Raw genomic sequence first — 27,219 nt, 5'->3', positions numbered from 1 at the left:
AGTCCTGTCTTTCTCCATTGTATTTTTGCACATGAACCATTAAAAAAGTACAAGTGATGCTTTAGTATACAGGAAAACATACAATTTTGTAGTAGAAATACATAATCCTATATAATACTTCCTTATTCAAGAATATCAGTTAGGTATGTATCACCTTGTGTAGAAGATGACAGGCTGGTATTAGATCTTCCGTTGTTAATTGTAAAACCATTTCTGGAGTAATTCACACAACCAAAGATGTGTGAAAAGGGGATCTCAGAGTGCCTGTTGCTACCTGCTAATCTTTTAAAAAACAAACAGATTCTACCCTCTGTAATAGGACATTCAAACCTTACAAGGCTGGCAGCCATATCATGCATACTAGGACATAAATACATTCAATCATGTAGACTAACCAGTCCAATAACAGTCCAGTCAAGTTACGGGTTTTATTTCTAAACCATTTACAGTCATCTTCCCAGATACTTATCACTGTACAGCTAAGAAGTTTGCCCTGTCTTTGCTTTTGCACTGGCTTGGTTGTTGTGACCAGCAGGGTTTTAGCAAGTGCTTTGGCACACTTGTCAGTGGTTAATGCACCACGTTATCCACATGCACCACAGTTGGATGATCAGTTTTCATCCTACACAACCACTGTGGTTTTCTCTCCCAAAGGATGTAGGGGTTTCAGACCTATGTGGTGTAATGAAGCTCTTCCAAAAATATTCCTGACTCTGTGCTACAGCCACTTGATTTATAGAAAGTAACTGGTCATGCTGAATAGGGCCCTGAGCAGCCTGAGACAGTGGTTGGCAACTCTGCCCATGACACAAAATTGGAACTCAATGATCTCTGAGGTCCCCTGTGACCATTCTATGAGAATTAATCCTAATTAGGATTTATTTAAAAAGCAATGACAGTTTAGGGGAAAAAAAAAACACATGCAAACGCACACAAAAACCCAACAACACAAAACGTCAATAAACTTTTATGGATCGTTGAACCAAGTTAGTGTTCAACAAAGCAACGTACAAATCGATTTGACTTCCTGTAAATAAATAAGTGGTAGTGAGCACATCCAATTCTGGTGACACAAGACTGGCTGCTTTAGGTTACAGTGTGCTTGCTGAAACCAACCATGAAATCCAAAGAAAAATCAATAAATAATGCACCAGTCAGGATGTCATGCCCTGCCCCTGCTACATGGTTGTGCCTTAATGCAAAGCTTTTGCTCTTGCATTTGGGCACCAAGAAACCAAATGTATGTGAGGGATCTGAAGGGAAAATGAAGGAAGATGTAGCTGGACAACACATTTGTTTACTTCACGTGATGGGCTGAAGAAAGCTCCGTGGTACAGCTCACATGGACATCCAGAACATAACCATTGCTTAATTTCGATTTGGGCAAATCAAATTTGATCTCAGCAAAGCAAGGACACGGAACTATGTATTCTCACGCTAAGTTTGCGGACTGCACTCCCTATTCATATTATCTGCTCATCTTTCCCATGCAAGTTACTTAACACCGTTTTTGCAATGTGATCTCAGGGGGAAGCCGGGCTCCCTGTGGCACCCACCCGAGCAGCGGCAGTGACGGCACGGGGACCTTACACTGCCCAGAGTTACCCAGGGAAACTTTCAGAACCAGAAGCTCACACAAAGTGTACCGAGGGAAACCTGGTTCACCACCACCAGCCCCCCCAAAATGTAGGTCCCCTCAATTTTACGTGCTGGACACAGCGCCAGGATTATTCACAGCTGCAACCACTGCCTGTGAGGTCAGGCTCCTGCCGCCGGTCAGACAGCCGCTCCGGGAGGGGACCCGCTCACTTGCCCACCCCGAGCTCGCTCACCGAGAGGCGGCTCCCGGGAGGAGGCGACCCGCAGCCCCTGCTCTCATTACGAAACTGACCCCCGGGCTCCCGGCACGCCGACTCACCTGAGCCTGAGCCGCGCCGGTGGGAGCCCGCACGGGCGCCCCGGTGCTGCACGCCCGGCGCTGTGCTGCCCCGAGCACCCCCCGCAGGAGCGCGGGACCTCCGCGCCGGCCCCAAGCCGCCGCCATGCGGCCCGCGGCACTCGGGGGGGGACCGGCACGGCCGCACCGACACCGCCTGCCGTCACATGGTGGAGGGAGCGACGGCCAATCGGAGCAACCGCAGAAGTGGTGCTGCACGCTGGGAATTGTAGTCCGATCCTCTAGGGTGGTTGGTGTGCAATGGGGTGCTAGGAGGCTGCAGTCCAGCTGGCACATCCCAGGGCAAAGTATCCCCAGGGCATCCCACAGTAGAGAGGGCAAAGCCCGAAGCGACCGCTTTGTCGTCTGTTTGTCACTGCCTTTGTACTGGCCCTTCAGAATGCACGTGTGCAGCCCCAAGGCCTGGAAGCCATGCGGGGCGTCCTTGGGCACAGCTGTGGAACGTGCTGGTTGTACTCCAAGTCCCCACTGTGACAGGCTGAGGACCAGAAATCCTGTTATCAGCAGTAGAACGTTTCCTGTGAAAGCAAAGACTTCCTCTTCAATCTCTGTCTTACAACAGTGTCTCGAGGAAATGATGTAAAACCCTGTGAAAAGATTGAACTTCTATTTCTAGCTTTATGGCACATTCAAACAAACTAATGAAAACCAACTGACAGTTTGGCTTCCCAACCTTTCCCCTCCACTCACACTGTTAACAAGAATGGGATCTTAGGATGAAGTGCCTTGTGTCCTTACATCTGCACCAGACTGATAAGTACCAGATGCTTGTGTTCTCACATGACCAGGCTGAAGGTGAGGTTGTTCTCAACTTGTTTCATACCTGAAAGGAAGACAAGTTCCCCCAAAGTTTCCCCTCCTTATAACAGCTACACTTTTGAAAGACACTGTATGGGAAATTGGTAATCACAGCCTGAACTTCTGATTAATCAGCTGAGGCACAGGTGAGAGTAATTGAGCTGTGCTCCTGGAAGGGGTGGAGCTTGACTCCACCTCCTCTAGACCTCATTTAAGGGCTGACCACCACTAAGGCAGCATCTCTTGGAGATTGGTCCATGGTGAAGATTGCATTCCCAGGAAAGGCATCCATATCAGTGAGTTTTTTCCCTATAAATAACCTTTTGAATATCTGTTACCATCTTTGTATTATTCCACCTTACAGGCATATTTCCATAAGTGATTTCTTCTGCTTTTAGCGCTGAGATGTTGCAGCTTTTGTGTCTCTGTAGCTGGTGAGAGTACAGCTCACACTTACGTAGCTTCTATGATAAATCTTCCAGTTTAAATTGTATATATTCCCTTACCAATTTGTTATGTCATGGGTATTAGCACTGGCAACTAATGGCTGCAAAAACATTAACAATTCCTTGCTGAGATGTGGATGAGAAATCCTGCTTTCAGTAACCACTGCCTTAACCCTTTAGCGTTTGACCTGCAATACTCAATGTGTGAATGACTAGGCCCTACAATTGCTTGTGTTAGCTATTATTTGAAGGTGTAGTTACATATATTGTTACAAATTCATGTATTTAGTCAGGTTATACTTAAATCCTCGGTCTTTAGCAAAATCCCTTCTTATGTCTAATTTAGTCTTTAGCACCCAAATTTTGTTCAGTCTGTAGACCAAATGGAATCTGACAGGAAGATCTCAAGGTTTAGTGCAATATTAATTTCTTTTTTAAAGCTGAAGCCGTCTGAAAACAAATATGGATTTGAATGATATGTGAAGTAGCCAAATACCTATCCTGAAAGCATTCCAGTCAGTATGTTTTCAAGGGAACGCATACACAGATTGAACCAATGGAGAAAGTAACAAGGTAAGTGCTGATTTTATTCATAATTTTCAAAAGATGCAGAAGTAAGCTTGATAGTTTTACATTACTTATATGAAGGGTTACTTTTCCCTACAGAACAGAAATAACCCTAATTAGAGGATTTCCTGACTTTAATTAAGCAGCAAGTGATAATGATAATTAAGGCTGAAATACAGAAAGGAGTTTAGCTTTATCTTATATGCAGTAATTGTTCAAGTGAATATTTCAATTGATATATATATATATATAAGTGCATACAGATCAAAATTAGTTACAACTTGAGAAAGGGACCAAGAATTATATATTGTTCAACCGTCATTTAAAAAATCCACAGGATTCTCCCTTAAATATTCTTACCTTCAATGATTGGTCTGGTCCTATAGACATTTTACTTTATTTAAAGACTGTATTAAGCTTGACTTATATCTGTAATGTAATAAATACATTGAAGATGTGCATATCAGGTAAGTTAAAAGTGAAATGTTTTTGCGTATGTGAAGTCTCATATTTCAAGTTTTATTATGTGTAAGTACGGTCATTTCTCATTCAACAAGCACGAAATCAGCTTTTACACCTCCCTCCAATGGCAGCAACTCACTCTCAGAAGTTGCTACTGTTAATGGGCAGAAATGCTTGTTTAGAATCTAAAAACAAACAAACAAACCTAGCAGCATAAATGTAAGGAGTATCTGTGTAAGAGATAATTCCATTGTAACTTTGCTGGTATACAGTCTTACCATATGTTGTGAAGCGTAAAAGTTCTTGCACATTTGAGACAGCAGCTGGAGGTTGATTCTCTTTGCCTCTCTCAGCAGCTAACTGAAGAACTAGTACTCAGTGAAGAATTAAAGGCTTGAGATTTATGTATTTAAGATGAGGTACTGTGCACTGTGATGCCTTTGCATTGTAACCAAAGCTGTGTAGTCATTCTATCATAGCAAAATAATACTTATCTACATCTAATTGAAAAAAACAAAAAACAAAAAAAAAAAACCCAAAAAACACAAAAAATCAAAAAAACACTGGTGCTTTAGTGAAGCTCAGAATGGTTTTTCAAGACAGTTTTAGGATCCACAGAGACTCTTGCCACTAGGCTTTCAGTTGTCTTCCATATGCTGTGTGGGCTTTCATTTATGTTTGATACAGAGTCCATAGTCCACCTTCTCAAGAGTGCAGGTTCCTGCCCTTACCACTATTGCTTTCTGGTCTGACTTTCATGGAGTCTCGATTACAGAAGTCTAATCTGCTGTGTAATTCAAGATTTTGCTGAATTCATGCTTAACACCTCTCCAGTCTAATTCAGCACAGTTGCACAGAGGGACACTAGCTTTTCTCAAGACGCTGCAGTGTGCCACTCACAAAAGCCAGTGTGCTGGCTGAGAAGCACCACACCTTCATTGGCAATCAAAGGACAGAGTCAAGTACATATACCAGTGTTCACTGTGTATCCCAGACTGTATCTCAGAACAATACAAAAATATAAAGTGCTGAACTACTCTGGTGTTTCAGATAAGGATAAATTTTTAAATACTTTTAAATAATGAGATAATAGAAAGGTAATGGTGAATGCACACTATGTGAGCTGATAGACCTGTTACACTGAATCCTGATTGCCTTGTTAACCAAACTGAATACTCACTGAAAGTTTCTCAACACCTTATGAAACTTTGGGCTACAGGGCAAAGTGTAAAATGTGAACTCGCTCTCACGTGGGACTGGAACACAGCCAGGTCTTGTACTAAGGCCACAGAAAGGACAAACTACAGAAATCCTAGACTACGATGAGATGAGGGAAAGCCTGCATATCTGCCTTCTTGGTATTTGAGCAGGGAATAACTGTTAGAAATTGAAAAAACACTCTCACTGTTTTGCCTGTTCCATGCAAAAGCAGAACATCACCCATCTTGGCATGTGTTATTAATAAGCAACATAGAACCCCCCCTTCAAACAAATGACTGCTAGAGGTTCACCGTTAAACATAAGAGCATATGTGTAAAACTGCCTATGACATCTCACAGTTGTTCATAACATTCATTTCATAACATTTTTCAATTTGAACAACACCGAGCATAATTACTTGTATCTGCAGTTGAGAAATTCTGGGTAGTTGATAAAGCAGAAGATTAGTTGTAGCTTGCTTTCCTCTTTTACTCCTGCTTCTGTATTTTCCTTGATGTCTTGCATTTTTTCTGCTTTTAATAATAAATGTTAATTTAACAGAACTAAACTCAGAAAGATGAAAATGTTGGCATTCCAGGTTTGAGAAAGCAGAATATAGTGTACTTGGGCAGTAAAGTATCAAGGAATCCAACTGATTGTACATAATAAAGCTAAGCTTACACTTACTCTTTAATACTTCTGCATAGCTGCACTACAGAAAGGGAGGTAAGAAATGCATTAAAAAAGACTGTGATATACAATAGAAAAGTGGGAAAAGAGAAGGAGGAGAACAAGGGAAGGAAATAGAGGAAGAGAGAAGAGGGAAAAAGGGAGGGAGATGTGGCAGGAAGGGGAAATATTATTTGCTGTGACCTTAAACTTTTCATTTCTGTACAACTTTTCCTTTCCCTTTTGACTTCCTTTCTTTAAATGAAATAAAAGCCTTCAGAATGGCACAATCAAAGAACAGTAGCATATTAACATTCCTGTTTTATAGATATAAGTTCTGTGAAAGACAGTTGTTGAGCTGTTGCTTATCTGGAGAAAAATTGCAGTTTCACCCTTTACACAAGATTCCCAATAAGCAGGTTGGCCACAACAACTTTGCTTGTCTAATTGGATGCTTATCACATATACATCCTGAGAAAATGTAAATAGAATAAACTTAGTTATGTAGAACACCCCCACCAAATAAGATTGGTGCAGATATAAGAAAAGGTTAGACAGATCCCTTTCTCAGCTTAACTTAGTGGGAGCTGGTTATACCACCATTAGTTCTACCGTTTATCCAGTATCATTACTGTCTTACTCTTTTAGATTTGATTCCTACATTTGGAACAGCAGTCAATTTCATAGAATGGCTTGGGTTGAAAAGGACCTCATAGGTCACCTAATTTTAATCCCCCTGCTATGTGCAGGGTTGCCGACCACCATACCAGGCTGCCCAGAGCCGCATCCAGCCTGTCTTTGAATGCCTCCAGAGGTGGAGCATACACAACCTCCTTGGGCAACCTGTTCCAGTGCATCACCACCCTCTGTGTGGAAAAACTTTCTCCTAATATCTAACCTAAATCTCCAATCTCAGTTTAAAACCGTTCCCCCTTGTCCTACCACTATCCACCCATGTAAACAGTTGTTCCCACTCCTATTTATATGCTTCCTTCAATTTATTTGGCTTGACATATGATCTTATGATATATAATAGGTATTTCCTGAATTATTTGCATTAAGTAAGAAAGTTCACTAGTGTCAACAAAAAATCCCTTCTTGACATCCCAACAAGGCAACCCACAAGAGCATATACCTTCATGACACTTTTTGTGCATGTGCTGGAAATATTTGATGCAACTTGGAAATAAATTCTAGGTAGCTATGCATACCTGCCTTGCAACTTTCACACCATTAGCCAAAGTCCTAGCAGAGGATTTAGTTTTTGGTTCTTTCTTGGCCTACTTTGTTGGCAAGTGAAATTCCGATCTGTTAAGCATCTCCTCAAACCAAGTTAAACTGTAACAGACAACATTCTCAGAAAGTTAATTTGTATCGAATGATTTTGATTAAATTATGAAGTTACAAGACATAAAAATAGAGCAAAACAAAAGTAATGTAGTTACTTTTGTAATTAGAAGTAACATCAGGGCATCTTTGTGGGCTGTTGGCATTATTGTTTTGCAGAAGTTTATATCAAAGGCTATGTTTTTACAGATGCTGTATTTCCCTATTTAACATCCCATAGTTATTTCTGTCATTTCACATCCCCCAGACGTTGTAGTTCTGTTCACATACTGCAAACAGAATCACACTGAAGATTTCCCTATACCTCTCTGGCTATAACTGTATAAAAAAAAGATAGGAAGGATCTGTTTGCAGATTCACTCTCTCCTTTGATCTCCCCTTCCCAATGTTTTCTGTAAGCTGTATTTCCAAAAATATTCAGAATGTAAAAGAGTTTTGAGAAAGTGTTCCTTAAGTTTTCAAACAGAGGGTAATTACCTTTTTTTGCATTGTTTTGTCAGGTAGATGAAGGGAAAGTAGGCTTGAGATGCTATCTTCAGGGGAGGACTCTGCTCCTTCTCATTCCTGCTATTCACCTTCACATCAGTGAGTGAAAATAGGTTACAGAAAAATCAAGCCCTGGAGAGGTAGCTGTCCAAACAATAGCATTCAGTCTAACCTCAGAGTCATCAGGTCAGAAGTTTCAAAATGTACAACAACTATACCTACTACACTTGAGATGTTTTGGGTTATATTGTTGGTACTACTTGCTCTTCTAAAGCTTTTCACTCACTCTGGTAGATGCTCAGACCTTGTGACTGGCTATCCACTGAATCGCTGAAATACTTTGCTGTGGAGAAGAGAGAATTAGTTTATTCTACTGGAAAAATGCATTTAAAGCATTCTATTTGCTATGTATTTCTTTGTGGCTAGTGATTCCACTGGCTATGTATTTTTTTGTGGCTAGTGATTCATTAGGCTTTTGACCCTAGAAATGTTGTCACTGACCCAGTTATTTCAGCTTCAAGCTCTCTTAAAGAATGAAAAATAATAATGAAATAAAACATGGAAGTGGAATAGGCTGGTTTCATACTGACATGAGCAGGCTTTTGTTTGCTGGGAAGACTGTCCTCTTAGACAGTGGAATGCCTTTTTTTGTTGTTATTTTGTTTAGCTTGGCAGCTTTGTCTGTTTTTGCAATCTGGTAACTTATCTCCAATATCAGTGCAATAAAAGCTCTGCTCTTTTGGCAGCGTAATTTTGAGTCAAAGAGGTTTTGCATTGCTGCTGTTTACAAGTTTATTTCTTCTGAAGAAGAAACAAAACAAAACAAAACAAAACTTGACTAAGTCTTTCTTTTCCAAGCAGTAGCCAAAAATGCTTGGCAATACCCTCCTGTCAGTCTGTATCTTGTACTCATGTGATGCTGTACACTCAAAAAAAGAAAAAAGGGGGGGTGTGGGGAGTGGAGGAGAGAAAAAGGAGAAATGAGTGAGGGCAAAGCAGAAACTGTGGGATTAAGAGATTTTAGTATTTACCTTAGATTTACCTTACAGCTGAAAGTGGCACCTATGTTCAAGTAAGCCACGCAGCCGTAAGACTTGAGTGACTGTAACTTTCTAGAAGAGTTTCGCATTTTTCAGTTAAAATGTGTAATTGTACCATAGGATTCCAGCATGCTTTAACAATACAGTTTTTCTTCATATAATTGCATCTCTCTCTGTAGTGCAACACAATACCTTTTGAAAAACAGATTACTTTAAACAGGCATGGAAGAGGTGAAGGAAAGACCATCAGTTTGAAGGCTCAGAGGGACACTGAACTGACAAAAGGATGGAGTTACTACTTCGTTGTTTCATGTGTCCACTGCTGGGAACCAACACCCTATTAAATTAATGCTGTTTTTCTCTACTTTCTTTCCTTCCTGTTCTGAAATTTAATATTACAATAACAAGCTATTGTCCTCCACAGCTAGTCCCTAGATTGAAGTTGCAAAATCAAGTACTTAGGGAAAAAGTAGCCCTAGTTTTGGCTTCCGTCTTTGCACACTCTTTGTTCGTTCCCTTACATAAGTGTCCTCAATGTTTAGTTGCTTTCTTATATTTTCCACTTCCTTTAATTTCTCTCTCAGCTTCTTCTCACCTGTTCCCTGCCTTCTGGAAAAAGGATTATTTACAACCTCATTACCTGTAATTTTTGAAGGCTGTATCATCTACATTAATTCCAGCCTGGAGACAATTTAGCTCTTCCAGTACCTTTCTCTGGCTAGAATATATACACCCATCCCAATAACAGTTAATGACTTCGTAGCCACAGCAATAAATAACTAAACCAAATAACTTTCTTTTGCGGTTCTTACTTCCTCAGTTTTTGAAAGAACGTTGATTTGATGAGTCTGATTAAATCTTCATATTTAATTATAGTAACATTTATTTTACATTCACTCACTGATGAGAGCTTCATTATATGCTTTCACTTTGGACTTTCGCAAATTTACAGAGGATGGGAAACCTGCATAGTTCAGATTCTCTCTCCAGTAATGATCTTTGAATCAGAGGTGACTTTGGGATAAATATTAAAGCAGTTCTGTTCCTCATTTGTTGGCAGTCCAGAGAAAGGCCTGAGAAAGTTTTTCAGTTTACACATCTAAAGAAGGATAACTGGCTTAAAAAGCAGCATGTGGTGTCAGCAAGGATTCTAGGGGATAACTCTACTCTTTTCATGTTAAACACAATAACTATCCTGTGCAATGCAGCAGGGCCAGGACTCTGTTAAGCTGAAGATAACAGGGCAGATAAAATTACATGGTACATAGCCTGGATCTGCAGAGGCACCAGCTCAAATCAAGAGAGGCAAAGAGATAGTGCAACAGCATCTGCATCCTAACAGAGATCATCTGTGTGAGTGCAGCAAAGCACTGATAATACTGTTCTTCTGGAGTTACCACTTTACTTCTAGCATAGAAACATTAGCTCTGTGCTTATTGTGCACCACTGATGTAATTTTGGAAGGAATGACGAGATAGCTGAAACACAGACTTAATAATAAAAGCTCTCATTAAGGACATGAAATAGGAATGTCTCTTCACTTTTACTGCTACTGTGCTGTGGCTTAACCCAGCAGGCAGCTCAGCGCCACAGTCGTTTGCTCACTCTTCTTCCCAAGTGTATGGGAGGGAGAGCTGGGAAAAAAGGTAGAATTTGTAAATTAAGATAAAATACATCTCCTAAGATAGAAAAGGAAATGAGAAATAATAGTTTTATAAAACAAGCAGTGCACAACACAATTGCTCGCAACCTGCTGACTAGTGCCCAGCTAATCCCTAGGCTGAGGATGCCCTCTCAGCCAACTCCCCATGGTGTTATAGTTTTTTCAAGGGATGTCATATGCTATGGAACATCGCTTTGGCCAGTTTAGACCAACTGTCCTGGTTCTGTCCCCTCCCAGCTACTTGTGCCCCCTCACCCCCTCACTGGTGGGGCAGTATGAGAAGATGAAAACCAATACATCATTGGTTCTGTGCAACAGCAATCAGCAACAACTAAAACATTGGTATTTATCAACATTATTTTATTTTTTTTTTTTGGCTAGAACCAAAACATAGCATCATATCAGCCAGTGAGGACAATTAATTCTGTCTCAGCTCAAATCTGGATATTATAGCAGTTATCTGGGATCCTGGAGGCCCCAGCCCACAGTGCAGCTGTAACAACTGCCAACTTATTAACTGTGCCAGTGTTTATTTTATTTTTCTCCTAAGGGTGAGGAAGAAGTAAAGTTGCAGTAAAACTGACACAGAACATTGGTGTAAAAGCTTTTTATCTTTCACAGACCCCAACGTGCATCTTAACACCTTACAGCTCCAATAAGCTAGTCATGATTGAGTGTAGGGCAGAGAACAGAATGTAGGTATCTGAACTCCTAATTTCCTGCATTAGAAAAATAACTTGATCATTGCTTTGCAGTCTGTATCTGCTATCATAAATCAGCCTGTGGGTCTACAAACCTGTGGGTTTGTATTTGCCATTGTATTCATACTTTGGCACATTCTGGAAAGACATGGAATGACCTCTCTGGTTGGTAGTGGAAGCACTGAAAACCTGCAGGTAAACAGAAGAATACAAGCGAGCACACAGAAACATCTACTAAAATACTCTCAGTTGAAAATCATACCGAAAAACAAACAAACAAAAAAACCTAAAAAATATATACTAAGATACAACTATAGAAAATTTCTGAGAAAAAGCCTAAAAATTTGGACTTCATAAAAATTTTCATTGGAAAAAGGCGATTCAGCATCTACTGCTTCAGAAGAACTGAACTGTTTAACAGCTCCATTTATTTGTGCAGTTGTTGCCTGAGGTGGGGAAAGAGAGTTCTTCAAGTAGAAGTATAATCCAAGCAGTTGCTTCATCATTGGCTTTTGCCTTGTACAATAATTTGCAATCATCTTGCACCGGTAAATGACTGCATGAGCAAAAAGGGCTACAGAATTGAGTCCTTTGATCCATTTTTTTCTCAAGCAAAATTAAAGAAAAAGATATGTCCTTGGAAAATAAGTAGGATATGCCCAAGTCGTACTAATTTATTTAAGATTAGAATATTAACTCAGTCTTGAGAAAGTTTAAAAGGACTATATTCAGACTTAGAGTCTTGAGAATGAGAATGTGCAAAAGGTAATTCTAAGAGCAGGTGTTTTGCAGCAGAGTCAGGACCAAGACAAAAGCCACCAGCATTTTGTACTCACTGCCTATCTTTTCAAGTGACTGAGTTAACACGATTTTGAGACTTCTATAATTCTTTCTGTTTCACTACTTGCTAACACTTCTTTGCTTTTCCAGTAACTGTGAACTTTAATTATCACAGAGGTACCTGTCAGAGTACCAAAAAAACAGGAGGGAAAACTGACTTAAGAATTTTCCCTATGAAACAGTAGTACAGAAAGGGACTTCAAGAGTCATCAAGATGAGTCACCAGCCATTGGAGATGGCCACATCACATACTTGCACCTTTACTCTTTCTGAGAATCTGGTTTAAAGCTAAGGAGTTCCAATGACTGTAGGTCTTCTGAATTTTGACCTGTCACAGTTTATGCACAAGCTGACCTCTGTCTTCTACACATCTGTCTCCTGATTTCTGTCCATGTGTGCCACTTGTCAGAACAGATGAATGAAACTCTTCTTAGATGTGCTGTTAGGGTGAGCAGGGAATTGGAAAGCCTCTCCCTGCACTTGTTCTGCCATAATTAATTTTTCTCTTGGGTGATAAAGACTGTGCTTGCAGTTCGTTTGGAGTAGTGTGCCCAGTGAGCACTACTACTTTCTGACTGAATTGTTTCTGCGGGCCCTCAGCCACTTGTCAAATGGCACTAAGAGTCCATAGAACTGTCATAGAACATGCATTGATCATTTTTCTACATAAATATGTTTGTCCCTTTCCAATATTAAGAAGAAAATAACTTTCTTCATCTGTGTCACAACTTAAAGTTACCTTCTAGGATACAGCGTCTCAAATATGAACTCTCCCTTATGTATTAAAACCAATCATTTCTCAATACATTTGGTGATGGATTTCTCTTTCAGAACATGATCACAAGATATGTTTGTCTTTTGGATACTGTGTTGTCTTGGTGGTAATAGGCAAGTTATGATGAATTAACACAAGATCTTCTATCATTTGATTGACAAAGAACAATCAGTAATTAATGCTGCACATGCAAGATCTGTTTTATCCAACTTAATTTTATTTCTATTACACAGAGCCTTATGGTAATACAGTTTTTACTGATATTCAGTACTCCTCTGATTTACTAATGAGAGTGAAGTGTATGCAACAAATTGGTGGGAAGGCAGGGCCAACCAGGAAGAGCTCAGGTGCATGCAGTGCCCCTGATTGAGTGGTAGGGGTGGAGTCAGGATCCTCCCCTTCCCAGACCTCTTTAAGGGTTGGCAGTAGAGTTAAGAGTATCTCTTGCTGGAGGTCTCTGCTTTCCTGTGGACTTCTAAAGGTAAGTAGTTGGTTTCTTTCATTTTTGTCTCTGTTATGCTTGGGCGTGTTCTCACTTGCTGCAGCTGAAGACTGCTGCACTGCTGTTATCGTGATACTTTCTATCCTGTTGTAGCATTACAAAAGACTTGTGATAGGGTAAGAGGAAGTAGTTTTAAACTGGGAGATAATAGATTTGGATTAGATAAAGAATTTCTTTCTCATACTGTGCAGGCAGTGAGATACTGGAACAGATTGCCCAGTGAGATTGTAGATACCCCCTTCCTGAAGATGTTCTTAAGGCTAGGATGAAGGGGGCATTAGGCAGCCTGGTCGAGTGGGCTTTTGTCCCTGCTTTTAACAGGGTGGTTGGAACTACGTGTTAAATGTTTCTTTTAACCAAACAATTCTATGATTCTTTGTTAAACTGAGCTTTGAGAATTAACAAGAATAGAGACTTCCAGAGCCCTTCTGGGCTCCTGTCCCAGCAATTAATTGTCTTCATTTCTTTATAATTTTATACATTATTCAACACTAAATTACCCTTCTGCCTTTATCTTTCCTGAGCATACAGCTAACACATGCTCTCCTTGTAATCGCTACTTTAACACAGTTCTATCATTCAAGAGTGGAGAATAGCATCACTTTCATTGCTTAGACTCCTTGTATTAATAAGCGTACATGCTATCTCCCAAACATTTATTATCTTGACCTTGACTTAAACAATAGTATAAAGGCCTCAAAACTGAATATAAATCTTTGAGTTTAAGTATCAGACTTAAGTCATTTCCAACTAACAAGAGCTTATGAGTAGCACTAAATCACCCAGCGCTGCAAAGCATATAAACAAGCATGTGTACATTAATGGTCTAATGAGGTTATTGCCAAACAAAATAATGATCTAGTGTTAACATGCGATTGCATCTCACAATAAGGATTTATTACATTGCAAAAAGGAAATCAAGAACTCATTGATTGAAAGTGGATGAGAAGGGACTTGGCTGTTTCTGTTACTTTTTTTTCTTAGGCAGCTTATATAGACCTTCCAGGCGATGTCTTACTTTAACCAGGATTCAAAATTATAGATCCTCTCCTAAAATTGCTACTGCTGCTTTTATATATATTTTAAAATAAATTGCTTGCAAATTAGCTGTTACCCTTACTTGCTTAGTCTGGAAGAATCTGAGCTGTTAAGGACTAAACTATTCTGAAAGCCCAGAAGAACACATGACTTATTTGAAAGTTTTCTCCAGTTTTCTCTTCTTATCATTTCTGATTAACATCAACAGTAGGGCTTGAAAGACTAGACCTGTCAATGCACTCATGCACTGGGAGGAGGATACAATAACTTCCCTAAGCTTTACAATAACTTCCCTAAACTTTACAAAAGTATTTGTGCGTTTGCAATTATTGAAATTTGGGAATCAACATCTAACTTTCCAAGTCAATGGAGCTGTTAAAATGCAAGGCTTCCACTCCTCTGATTCAAACAGCTCACCTTACTGTAGTACAACAGCCTATGGTGTACTTCATAAAAACTCTAAAACTGGTTCTCTGCTTGGTTAATTGCTAACAGAAAACTCTACTGGGGAGAGCATGTGCATGTTTTGATGTGCTGTAGTAGCAGCCTTCAAGGTTTGGAACATGAGATTTAAGGCAATGGTGTTTTAATCTTTCTTCTACTTTTTCTGCCTTCCACTTCCAAAATAAATCATTTTAACTGCCAACCAGAGCTATGAAGTGGGTAGCTGCATGCTGAGAAAGCACCTTTCCAACTGTGCTAAGGCTGCCATTTAAACTTTTCTGAAGCATCTTTAATAACAATGCAGAAAGAAAAGTCTTAATGTTGCATTCATATTATGAAGACACAGAAAGCTATCATGTTTAAAATACTATATTTAAAAAAACAACAACAACAAAACACACAGAAAAACCAGAAAACTCTCTATCTTCTGTACTCTAAAGTGTGTACTGTTTTTTCTTCTAAGATGAACACTGACAAAGCAAAAACTCAACTTCCTGTTCTTCCACTAAATGTAATAATGTTCCATAATGCAGTGATCACTCTTCCATGAAGACCTTTCTGTTATCACTCGAGTATCTTTTCTGACTGCAAGGCAATTGAGTGCATGAAAGACCAGTCTTTAAAATGTCAAATTTTACTTGTATCCCAGAAACATACCATAAAATAAGTAAAGAGTAATGAAGATACTAATATATCTTGATTCATCTCTAGCCTTCGTTGTGCAGTTGGTGAAATAATATGATATTTGACTTCATTTGATGGCTGGAAAAAAGTGCCCTGGGAGAGAGAAAAGAAGGAATGTTGACTTAGGTTAACACAGAAATTACTGTCTATTTAAAGGAAGACAAGACACCATTTTCTGTTAAGCAAGAATATTCTTTTGGCTCCCTGTTAAGGGAAATGTTTCATTTTCTTGGTTTACTTTTTCCTTTAAACTTGACTATTATAGTCTTTTTTTTTTTTTTTTTTCCCCCAAAGGAAAATGTATTTGTTGCTTTTGAGAAGTTGAAGGAAAAAAATAATAGCTTCATATTTCTTCTGTGAAGCTGATTTTTTTTTTTTTTTCCTACATTTGATCCAAAGAAATGGATACTTCCAAATTTCCACAAAGGAGCATAATTTAGTGTACTTATTTGTCAACATTTAAAAGGCAGCCATATTCCTATCCTGAATTATTTTTGTTTTATTTTAGGTTTCTAAGTCTTGTTTCTGTGATGTGTGATAACATGTATTTGTAGTTAAAGTAATGAAAGATTTCACTGCATGTCCTGATTCAGAAGGAAGAAATTAAAGCTAGGTACAGTTTTGCAATTAGTAGTGTTTCTCCAGACAGCGGAGTACTCTCCACTAAGCCTTTATGCAGCATCTTATAACAGATAAATGATATACCAGCAGATACAGAAGACCTGTATATCTGGGCAACCATAAACCTAAGGCCATAAGGAGATTTACAGAACTGCTTTGTTAATCTATCCACACTTCATGCTAGATGAAATAAAGCTGAGAGATGAATTAGATGATGCTCCTTGAAGTGTTAGTGTATTGGGAGGGGTGGACTTCAAAACAAGTAAATAAAACTAAAAACCAAATAACCAAAACAAAACCCACAAATCAAGTTTTTGCAGCTAGATGGTGCCATAGCATTATGCAATGTCAACAAATTTATCAATGCTTTGTAGGAGTTCCATTTTACATGATACTGTAGGAAAGCTGGCTGTGATTTGAGAGTCAGAAAGATAAACAGAGAATACAAAATGCCATTGGTTTCTGTCTTGGTCTTAACTGTTGTAGTATTCCTGTTCTTAGATAGTGCTTCAGATATCTTGTTTTGCTGTTTTTAGTCTCTACAGAATCTTTTCCTGTCCTATGATGTCTCGAAAGCAAATAGGAATTACTGACTTCTCCATGGAGCAGCAGAATTGATGTAATATTGGGAATTTCTGTGACAGGAGATGTGCACTCTGATGTACTTCAGCTCTGCTTGAGTTCTTCATAAAGTTAATTCATGCAAGTGCTAGACAATGAAATGAGGTCTGCTGGATAAGTAGCAGATCTTGCTTGGGCTGAACAGGCTGAAATTCTAGGAACCATTCTAGGAATTCTAATTATAGTCAACCAGAAGCTAAGGTGGACTTTGGCTAGACACGGAATTTTTTTCCTCTCTGTACGGAAGAGTTCAAAGTTGCACCTCTAGAGGCATCTTCAGCCTCTCTTTCCAGTTCAGTAAGCCCTGGTTGAAATAGTTTTGCTCATTTCTGAAGCATGCAGGCTTTGGATTTAGCTGAAGTTTGACTAGTGAGGTTTGGCTTTGTCCATTTTAGGGCCCTTGTAAACAGTGTTGAAAGCAGGTGGGTTCTTGACTGCCTCTGTATTTTTACTACTACTGATACATTCTGTTACTATGTTGCTTCTAGTTTACATAGCTTCCCATTGATGTGATTTTTGTAACAGGTACAGTATTTCATAGGTCTTAACTATCAGAATGTTACTGGTTCTAAGTAGGCCTTAAAAACCCAACCTTTTTATCTCTTTAATCTCACGGTATATACACAGATTTCTATAGAAATTCAGTTTATTTTCTCTGTTCTTTGAGAGCTCACTGTAATTAATAAAGTCACGCAGCCACTTTGAAAGTTGCACATTAGCAGACTAGGAGTGTGATTCTACCAGAACAAAGACTGAAAATCATATGAGTTTCAATGAACTAGTGACCAACTGTCTTAAAGTACTTCCTAAATGTTATGCCCTTATTTTGGGCTAAGGGAGGATCCTCTGTGTCACAGTAAATTCCTGCATGCTTCAAAGAATCCCTGTTGGAGGTGTAGGAGTGTATCTAGACTGGGCTGAAACACAGATGTGGGTGGGAGAGGTGCTGGAACTCTGCTCAAGTCCCTGACAGAGAGCTTGAGGCATGCTCCAAACATGGCCAGGGAACAGAATATGGCAGTGTACAGTGATCAGTTTTAGATGAGGTTAAAAGGCTGAGAGCTAAGAACTTTCTCCTATAAGTTCTTTTAAGCAAAGTAATGAGCATTCATGTGCAGAAAAGACCATTTTTACAGACAATATAAACCCTGGGTGTAACAGAATGTTGCTGGTTATGTTCAGACCTTGTAAAATTCAGCCTTTTTTTTTAAGATGCTTAATCACTGGATGCACTAAATAGATTAAAATCTAGAACTTTCCCATGCACTTGAAGTACATACTCAGAATTTCTTAGTTAGGATGCCTTTTCACTAATTACATTTCAAGCTCCTCCTGTGATACTTTTCTTCATTCCTTTTCCAGTTACACTTTCCTCCCTACTCTTGAGTCATGTCTTGGGTAACCGTATCATCAGAGGAAAAGCAATCTTACTGCAGGTGTACTGAGCACTAAGAAACAGATCACTATTTACACTTCAGTAAATATAAATCATGTATCTTGCAGTAGGGGGCTGCAGTATTTATTCTGTGCTGTTTCTTTATTTGTGCCATGATTATATGGTTCTCTGTTGTAATGACATTTGCAGTGAAAATGTGTATAGAACTGTGTGAAGAGTCATTACTGCTTATCTGTACTGCATCTTGTTTAGTATTATGCCTTTACCAGACCAAACTTCCAGAATTCAAGAAATATTTTTACTAATCCCATTTAAAAACTCTATTATTATTATTATTATTATTATTATTATTATTTATCCTGGGGAATCTGAGGCATACAGAGAAAGTGATAGGAAAAAGGAAGGTTTCCATTTGTGCTTTTCCTAATCACATTTGCAGGTTATGTGTGACAGTCAGATATGTGGCTATCACTCAGTGACAGCTGAACTCAATCAGTTGTACCTGGATCCTGTAGAAGTTATGTACACAAGCACAAGAATGCAACCTTTACATTGCTGGGCTACTGTGGCCTATCTCACTACTCTTTTCTGCTGCAGCTCTACCAGGCTTGTCACCAGCACAGTCAGAACACACACTTCAGAGGTATGCAAACATGTGATGCTGCAAGCAGATAAGTGGCATAAACATAGGTATTGAGCCCTTACTGAGCCACTGTGATAACAGTGTAGCCCATTCTTCATGAGAGGATTGTGCTCTGGTGTTTTAATAGAATTCTTTTTTTCACCATCATCATACAAGCAGACAGTAGGTTGAATGAATGGATTATTAGTTATGCCTGGTCTTTCATAATGTAGTACTCTGCTCTGACTTTTGCCACCTGTCTTGGAAGACTTCTTATATGTACATATAGAGCTGCCAACAAAAGTAAGTCAGTTAAAGATTGTCAAGAACAAATGGACCATGAGAGATATTTTCCTGTCCTATATTTTGTCTCTCTTTTTTTTTACTGGCTCATAAGTGACATAAATTTAACATTTTTTTAGAAGAGTTGGACAACTGTATTGAGATACTAATCTAGGATTAGACAAAATCAAGCTACTTTATGTAGTGCAAGTGGCTGGGATATCTGTAAATATTAGCCTCGCATCTAACAGAGATGCCAATCAGAAGATACACCACTTTTACATTTAATAAACCAAATGTTAATTGTAATTTTGATTCCTTGGGTAAAAACAAGTACAGTCTATTTTTCTGAATGCCAGAAATTTGTTTATCCTAAGGTAAAAGCTTCAAGACATGACATGTCTCATGTTGCTTCATTCTGCCTTTAGGAATACTGCACACTTTGCAAAGAGAGCGGAATTCAGACAAGATTTTTTTGTCTCACAACTTGTCTGCTGGCAAGCATAGGCAGCTGTCAAGATGACCAAGAAACTGTTATAAAAAGTAAACAAAAAAAAAAGGGCTGTATTTCTAGACTACAGGAATACAATCAATAAGCAGCATCACCATACAGCACACGTCATACCTATCATGTCCACCTTTGCCTACACTGACAAATATTTGAAGTCAGCAACAGAACAGATCTAGCTATGGTATCTATGAGACAATTCTACTTTGCCAGAAATATAATTTTCTCTTGGAATCCAAGACAGCTAAAGTCAGAACAAATAGCACTGATATAACACCATGGTTTCAGGCAGGGTTACATTAATAAGCGATGTCATCTAGGACAGCCAGGTTTGGTTAAAGACTTAAACTAATTCATTATAAAGAAAGTTTTTTGTCATTTATTGACTGTAGGGTTGTCTAAAACAATACTATAAGGACTATAATTTTTTTTATAAAAAATTAAAGCTGTTTAATCAGTGTGGTAAGTCAGCTTTTCAGTTGCCTCTAAGATGTTAATAGAACACCTGAAAGTGTTCTGTCTCTCTGGTGCCTGTAGAGAGTCAAGGAAGTTATTTCTCTTCACTAAGTTTTTTAGTATTTGTCCTAGTATTAGAACCCTGGGTTTCCAGTGAATTTTGCCAAAACCTCAGGGAATTTTACACACATTTAATAAACATTCATAATTTCTCTTCATGTGGATTTTGTTCATTTTTTTCCAGTATCTTAATTTAAGACCTTTCATAGAATCACCTGTTGTATTAGGCATATGTGGGCTTCGGGTTGTGACGCATTAGGCCCTTCCCCTTGCGATAAGGACCTATGACATATGCAGCCCTAGTGGGCGTACTTACGATAAGGACCAGTGACTGTGCAGCCCTAGTGGGCGTATTTACGTTATTGATCCATGATGTGTGTAGCTTTAGTGGACGTACACGATAAGCATAGAATATATAAGCATGTATCAGCTTCAATAAATTGCCTTTTGCTGTTCATCACATTGGTGTCACTTCAGTGATTGGCCAAGCTGCAGTCTTCCAGGGAAAAGGACACTAGAAGTCTACAATCACCAAGTTTGGAAATGAGCTCTAAGATCACCCAGGATGACTGTCCACCTTTTTCAACTGTTGTGCCAAAACAGCAGTTCTCAGATGAATGAAATTCATTATTTCCCTTACTTGGCTTCTAATTTTTTGTTCTTTTTATCCAATTTAAATCCATAAAGTACTTAGAGATCCCATTTATAGCAGTATACCTCTGAATTCTGTTCTATTCATTCATTAAATACACTCCCACTCCATTTGGAACACATGGTATTAAGGTTTTTCTTTCCTTTCAAAATACTCAGCATTAAAGTAAGAGAACCTGCTTTTTAAAGCTCAAGTGTTTGCATGTTTTAAACATGAAATAGCATTATATGGATGCTGTTTATCAGAAAGGTTTGAGTCTGCTGAAACTAAAAACCAACCTCAAGCTCCAATGGACTGAGTTGCTGATAAAAATTGTAAAAGACCTAGTAGCCTTTCAGAGACAGTAATAAATGAAGCAACACTTATCTCCCATCATCTGAATGACTGCACTGTAAGTCTAACATATTTTCTCTGCCCAAGTACTGATTAGAAGGGTTTTAAAAAGGGGGGGGGGGGGGAAGAAAATAGAGAAGAAAAGCAAGAAATAAAAAAGAAGGGGGGGGGGGGGGGAAAGATTCTCCTTATTTTTCTTTCTTTCTCTACAAATGACATGAATAGAATATTCAAGGTACCATTTTTATATATGGTTTTGCTTTCTGCCCATGTGTGGATCATGATATTTTCCCTGATGTCTGTACAATTTGGAAGTGCAATAAGTCAATGTTTTATTCCTAAGTGTGGCATATACATATACCATTATATTATCTCAAGTGGGCTAGTTCCTTTCATTTCAACTCCTTTTTTTTCTGTAATTCTGAAGTTTTGTTTCCTTCTACTGTTCAGTTTGGGCAGCTGCCTCTAATCACTTTTTCCCTAAATTCCCTATGGATACATAGGAGACTACAGTAAGCTTATCAAGAGCAGTTGTTTAGTAGCAGGATAAAGTCAGTAAATGAGTGATAATGGAAACACAAAGGAAGGTATTGATCAGCTTTGTATAGCATAGGGAAGTTTGCAAGTTATCCCATTTTGCTTCTTCCATCTTTATCTTTCAGCATGCTACTTTTTGAGTCCAGGAATTTCTGTTAATGGTTTTTTTTTCCATACCTCAGTACTTATTTGCAGTTTTATGTCCCACCTCTAATACATTCATGGCTCATGTCATCTGCCTGAAACAGTCCACATACTATTTTAACCTTACCCTCCAGCATAACACAATTATCACCTCCACTTTTGTCATCTCAACTTTAGAGGTGGAAAGTACGAGAATGTTCCTATACATGTGGATGGATGAGGTGGGGAGGGAAGTGAGGAAACTGACTCATGGGACAAGTATATCTTGATTGACCATGATTCTGTTAGGAAGAAAATAGGACCTTCAGGAAGGCAGCACAAATAATTTCTTGATATTTAAAAGAATTTGTTTTTAGTGATCTGTTCTCAGTAATGAGGTGATCAGTAAAAGAAATAGCGGAATGAAAACTGAAAATATAAAAAGGGAAAATCTGCCACTACTGGTTTAATAAATGAAAGGTGTGAAAAATGGCTAAACAATATGACAAAATGGGATGGGTGTAATTCCAATTTAGGCAGAAAACAAGAATTACATCACAGAATACAACAGTTGAAATATGTAGAAGTAAATTCTGGTAATCATTAGAAGAGAATGCTCAGCTTTGGTCAGAAATGAATGGTGTGATAATTTCATACATTCCTATGGCAATATGTCTAATATTTTCTGTGTTGCTAGTCTCCAGATAAATGCCTGTCACTTAGAAAGATACGCAGTAGAGTTTAGTTTAGAGTATTGTAGACTTACTATCAGTTGACCAAAGTTCCCCTGCCAAACCACATCCTTATCTAGCCAACGCTACTCTAAATGAGAATCTGTAGATCTACTTGCTGCATAATTGTATTATTTTCTGTCACTGTAATATTCAGGTTTGGACTGTATATATATTGACCTAATCCATGTCATTTAAAATTAAATTAAAAGAATGAAGTAGAGAAAATATTTTTAGCTGAATAACATTTTTTCTGGACTATACAAATGACTCCCTGCCTTTGTTAATTAAGTGACTTATTTTTAACACTGTGTTGTTAAACTCATGGTGCTTAATGCCCTGTGAGACCAGGATCTGTCTTGCATTAATCATAGAAACCTACTATTCAAGAGAGGTTGAAGTTCAACAATATTCTCTCCCATAACAAACACTTACTAATATATCAAAATATGCTATAAAAGAAGGAATTAGCCTAATTGTGTTGCAAATTCAAACAAGCCAATAGAATTACTCCTGTAAAGAAAAAAAACCAAAAACAAACAAACAAAAAAACCACAACAAACAACAGCATGTAACCAGAACAGAACCCCAGAGGACTAATGATTATCATTCCCTCATCAGATCAAAGTCTCAGAATGCACTGTATTGCTATTTGTTGTCATCCCTATCCAAATTGCACTTCAGGATAAGTCTAATGGCAAGATGTAGCTCAAGTTGTAACAATACAATAACAGTCTTTCTGACTAGTGCACAGCATTTTACAAAACTGACCTAGAGACCATTGCACAAGTTCACAGGACAAATTGTAAAGAATGTGATGGGCACATATGTTTGAATCGGAAGAACTCACAGAATGCATTTTCAGAAAGGAAACATTCCTTATGATTTTTACTATGGGCACAAATTCAGTAAGACATTTTAATGAATGTTAATGATTTCATTTGCCTCACTGAAGCAAATGAGCTTTCCAGAATGCTTAAAACTCTACTTTGATCAGGTTAATCCTTAATCAGATCTATGTCACTCAAAGTAACGGATAGATGTACACTTCCTGCATTATATTATTGAATCTGCCTGTGTATGAAAAATTATCAAAGGGAACTTCATAAAACACATAAGGACGTGTCCTTTCCCTCCCCCCACCCAATGAAGTTATGATTAGGGTTAAATACTTCATGGTGAAAGCAAATTAAAAAAGCAAACAAATAACTTACCAAATAACAATCCAAAGCCATCATTGACAGTATTCATTTCTTCCAAAGCAAAAATGAAGAAAACCACAAAGACAATATGTTGTTACAATTATTTAAATAGGAGTAAGTATATTTTAACTTGCATTTTTGTTTGTATTGTGAGATTCACATTTCTTTTCAACTATCTCACCTTCTACATTAGGCTATACATCTCATGGTTGTAAAGAAGAATCCATTTTAGTATGTCATGTGGCAGGTTCAGGGTAGGAAAGAACATTATAGAAATTTTCTTAGCTTCTGTACAAATCTATATGATTTGTCTCAATTTGTACAGTAAACAGAACAGAATGATAATGCAGATCTTCCGTAATCCACCACAAAAGCAGGATAAATAAATTCTGTCCCTAGTGGCAAGATGCCCACAGTGAATGGGATACTTGCTATCTGCACTTTTGTGAACATTGATCTTCTGATGACTTAAATCCTACTAGCACACAGAAACCCACCACCAGCTTTAGTACTGTAACAAAGCATCCTCCAAAATACCAATCTGGAATAAAACAAACGCAATTTAATACTCCTAAATGACGTAAGAGTAAAAATGAAGACAGTATAGGAAATGCTAAGCGATGGCTTGAACCAGGGACTGAGCACTAGTCGGGAAGGCAGGGCCAACCTGGGGGAGCTCAGGTGCATACAATGCCCCTGAGTGACCTAAAGGGGTGAAGCCAGGATCCTCTCCTTCCCAGACCTTATTTAAGGCTTGGCAGTGGAGGCAAGAGTATCTTGTTGGAGATTCCTGCATGCTGGTGGCTTTCTGAATGTAAGCAGCTTATTTTTCCCTTTATTTCTGTGCCTGTAGCTGCTGCACTAGAGCAAGTCCTCCTCACTTGCTGCAGCTGAAGACCTTGCTGCTCTGCTGTCATTGCTGTGCTTTCCATTGCATAACAAGGTCTCATGAAAATACATATGAATATTCAAATGAAACAGATACAAGTGAACATCTAAAGCAATAGGTATTCTAATCAAGCAAGAAAACAGCATAATTTAGTGATCAGGAGATAAAGGAGGGTCTGAAAGGTATTAAATTCTGTGCATTTTATGCACTTATATTTCAAAACATATTGATGTTTTGAAGAGGTCACAGAGATGACTTCTAGAGAATAATTGTTTTCCTGCCCCTGCTTGTGAAAATGTTGATTCTCTTCTACTTTATGAAACAAGCCTCTAAAGGTTGTTGCATATGATGACTTGGTATAAAACAAGCCAAGAAAGGGATATGAACACTTAATAGAACTATGGGCTTGGAAGACAGGTTAACAGCTAATGCATTCCAATCTCCAGTACTCAAAAGACAACAACTAGCAGAAGCCCATCCTTAGATTGTTTATCTTCTCCTTTAAGCTACAGATAAAGGCAATTACATATATCTCCACAGCCTGGTCTAGTGCTGTCTGATAGAATTTGTTTGTCTGATGGAATGCAACTCCTCATTTTCAATTCTTTACTAAAAATAAAGTCAAATTTTCTCATTTCCTCTTAGTGTACTTGTAAAGAAGCTTAGAAAGTTAGTATCCCTCTTTTTAAAAAGTAAACAAGCAACAACAACAAAAAACCCAAAAATCAAAATCAAATGTTTGAAGAAAATCCTCAGGTGTTATTTTCTCAGTGTTAGGTTATTTCTATTTTGCCTACTGCTCACTGTAACTATCTTACACATTTTAAGATTCACAGTGGTACTGTGATTTCTTGTAACCTTTTAACCAAATATGTTATGATTAAGCAGCAAGAAAGTTTTATCTAATTTCATCTGCCTGTGCTAGGCAACATTAGGAAAATAAAGTTATTTTGTAAGGTAGAAAGCAGAAGAACTAGAACAGAGATGAAAAAAACTTTCTGTACTTAAAGGCTGCATTCCAGGACTGTGCTATTGTCAAGAAACACAATGAGCATACGTATAATAACCTGGTTTTTGTTTGAGTAGCTTTCACCTTGAAAATCGCCCAAGTATGGGGAAAGTATAAGTTGGTGCAAGGTCTGATAGCGGATTATATGCTTCTTTTTTGGTGTATTGTGATCTGAGGTATGCTGAAGACTTCAACTGTACTACTTATATATCTGACCTGTTAACTGGTCTCATTTGTGGACTTGAGAGATGGTGTGAAGGTCTGCTTATTCTCAGAAGGGCAGAAAAAGTTGTTAAATGAACTGTATATATGGAAAAATAGAACTGGATCTTTCTTTTCTCATCTCTAAGATGTACAAACCCCTACTGTAAGAGGCAAAAGACAGCTATGATAGCAAATGTTAAGCGCTCTTTGTATTTAGAAGGAGGCGTTACTGTTCTTTAGAGGATAACGTTAATCAGCAGCCACAGGGAAAAGGTTGACTTGCTAGGCTTTCTCTTAGTCTGTACATTATATGAAAGAAAAAAATACATAACTGTTTTGGATTCTATTGAAACCTGCCTGACAGATTTAAAAAAAAAAAAAAAGTGTATTTCTGCCATTAGTTCCTATATTTCTGTCATGTGTACCAGAATTTTCACTCTCAAGCTAAGATAAAAGCAGAAGATGTTGAAGACAGAACAGTATTGTTAGAAGGACCAGCAAATAAGCAGACTTTTCTATATTATCTGGATGATACTGATGCATCAATCTCCATGTTATCATATTTCATATATTGTGAATAAAACTGGGTTAGTCTTTAGAAATGACTGTTTATAATGCAAGATAATATTTTGCATTTCTGTAGAGACCAACATCTGAGGCTTTCAAAGAGCTTTACAAATGTTAATCCATTAAGTATCAGTGTAAGGCATTCCCATGAGATAGGCCTTTTTAATTACCTCAATTTTACAGAGCAGAATAAAGGAAGGCATAGAGAAATCTAGCTACACTATTTGTAAGGTAACACAGCAAATGAGTACCACCAGGAAAAAGAATCAGAGTTTTGACACTGCTGCAAAGCTCTCTTTCAGCATTTTCAGTAGTTTGTAAGACTTAGGAGGAAAGGAATGAAGCTTCAATGAGAGAAATAACTAGCTAGACTTTGTCTTGAGTTTATACTGTAGAAAAAATGGCCATAATCTTTTACCGTAGATCAGTGACTAGATCGCTGTCGTGAATGTAAGGCCTGCAGAAAGCAAATGGGGGATGGTAGAGGTAGGGGGGAGCTCAGAAACAACATCTATCTGATCTCCCTGCAATCTAACATAGGAGCAGGCCTTATCACACCTTCAGGAATTGCTGCCATCCCTGTAGGTTCTGCTGTGGAGGACTCACTAAACAATCTTTTTAGATGCAGTTGTAGAATAACCTTATGATCCTGCTCTTATAATTCTTCTCTTTAGATGTTGTTACTAGCAGCTTCTTATTTCTAGAAGAGGCAAAAAAGTATTAGAATGTCACACATAATGGTGTTTATGCTTTTACGAAAAGAAGATAAAAGAGTGTTGATGAAGAA

General features: G+C 38.3%; 1 protein-coding gene and 1 long non-coding RNA gene across 3 annotated transcripts in view; one reads left to right on the top strand and one right to left on the bottom strand.

The window, feature by feature from the left end:
* MOCS1 (molybdenum cofactor synthesis 1) overlaps nt 1-2,048 on the bottom strand; it is a 30,975-nt gene extending 28,927 nt beyond the window's left edge. Inside the window, exon 1 of one of the 2 annotated variants that reach the window (XM_015857520.2) lies at nt 1,919-2,048. In XM_015857520.2, coding sequence (XP_015713006.2) covers nt 1,919-2,044 — 126 coding nt within the window. In that variant the 5' untranslated portion in view covers nt 2,045-2,048. The remainder of the gene's footprint in view (nt 1-1,918) is intronic. The other variant, XM_015857521.2, reaches the window with a different exon arrangement.
* A 927-nt stretch (nt 2,049-2,975) lies between these two features.
* Nucleotides 2,976-27,219, top strand: part of LOC107311126 — a 102,933-nt gene continuing 78,689 nt past the window's right edge. The window contains exons 1-2 of the long non-coding RNA XR_004306793.1: nt 2,976-3,051; nt 3,642-3,774. This is a non-coding gene — a long non-coding RNA (uncharacterized LOC107311126). The remainder of the gene's footprint in view (nt 3,052-3,641; nt 3,775-27,219) is intronic.

The sequence above is a fragment of the Coturnix japonica genome, chromosome 3 (genome assembly GCF_001577835.2).
Source record: "Coturnix japonica isolate 7356 chromosome 3, Coturnix japonica 2.1, whole genome shotgun sequence".
NCBI lineage: Eukaryota > Metazoa > Chordata > Aves > Galliformes > Phasianidae > Coturnix > Coturnix japonica.
Note: the sequence above shows the minus strand (reverse complement) of the source record. Positions and strands in the feature narration are given on the sequence as shown.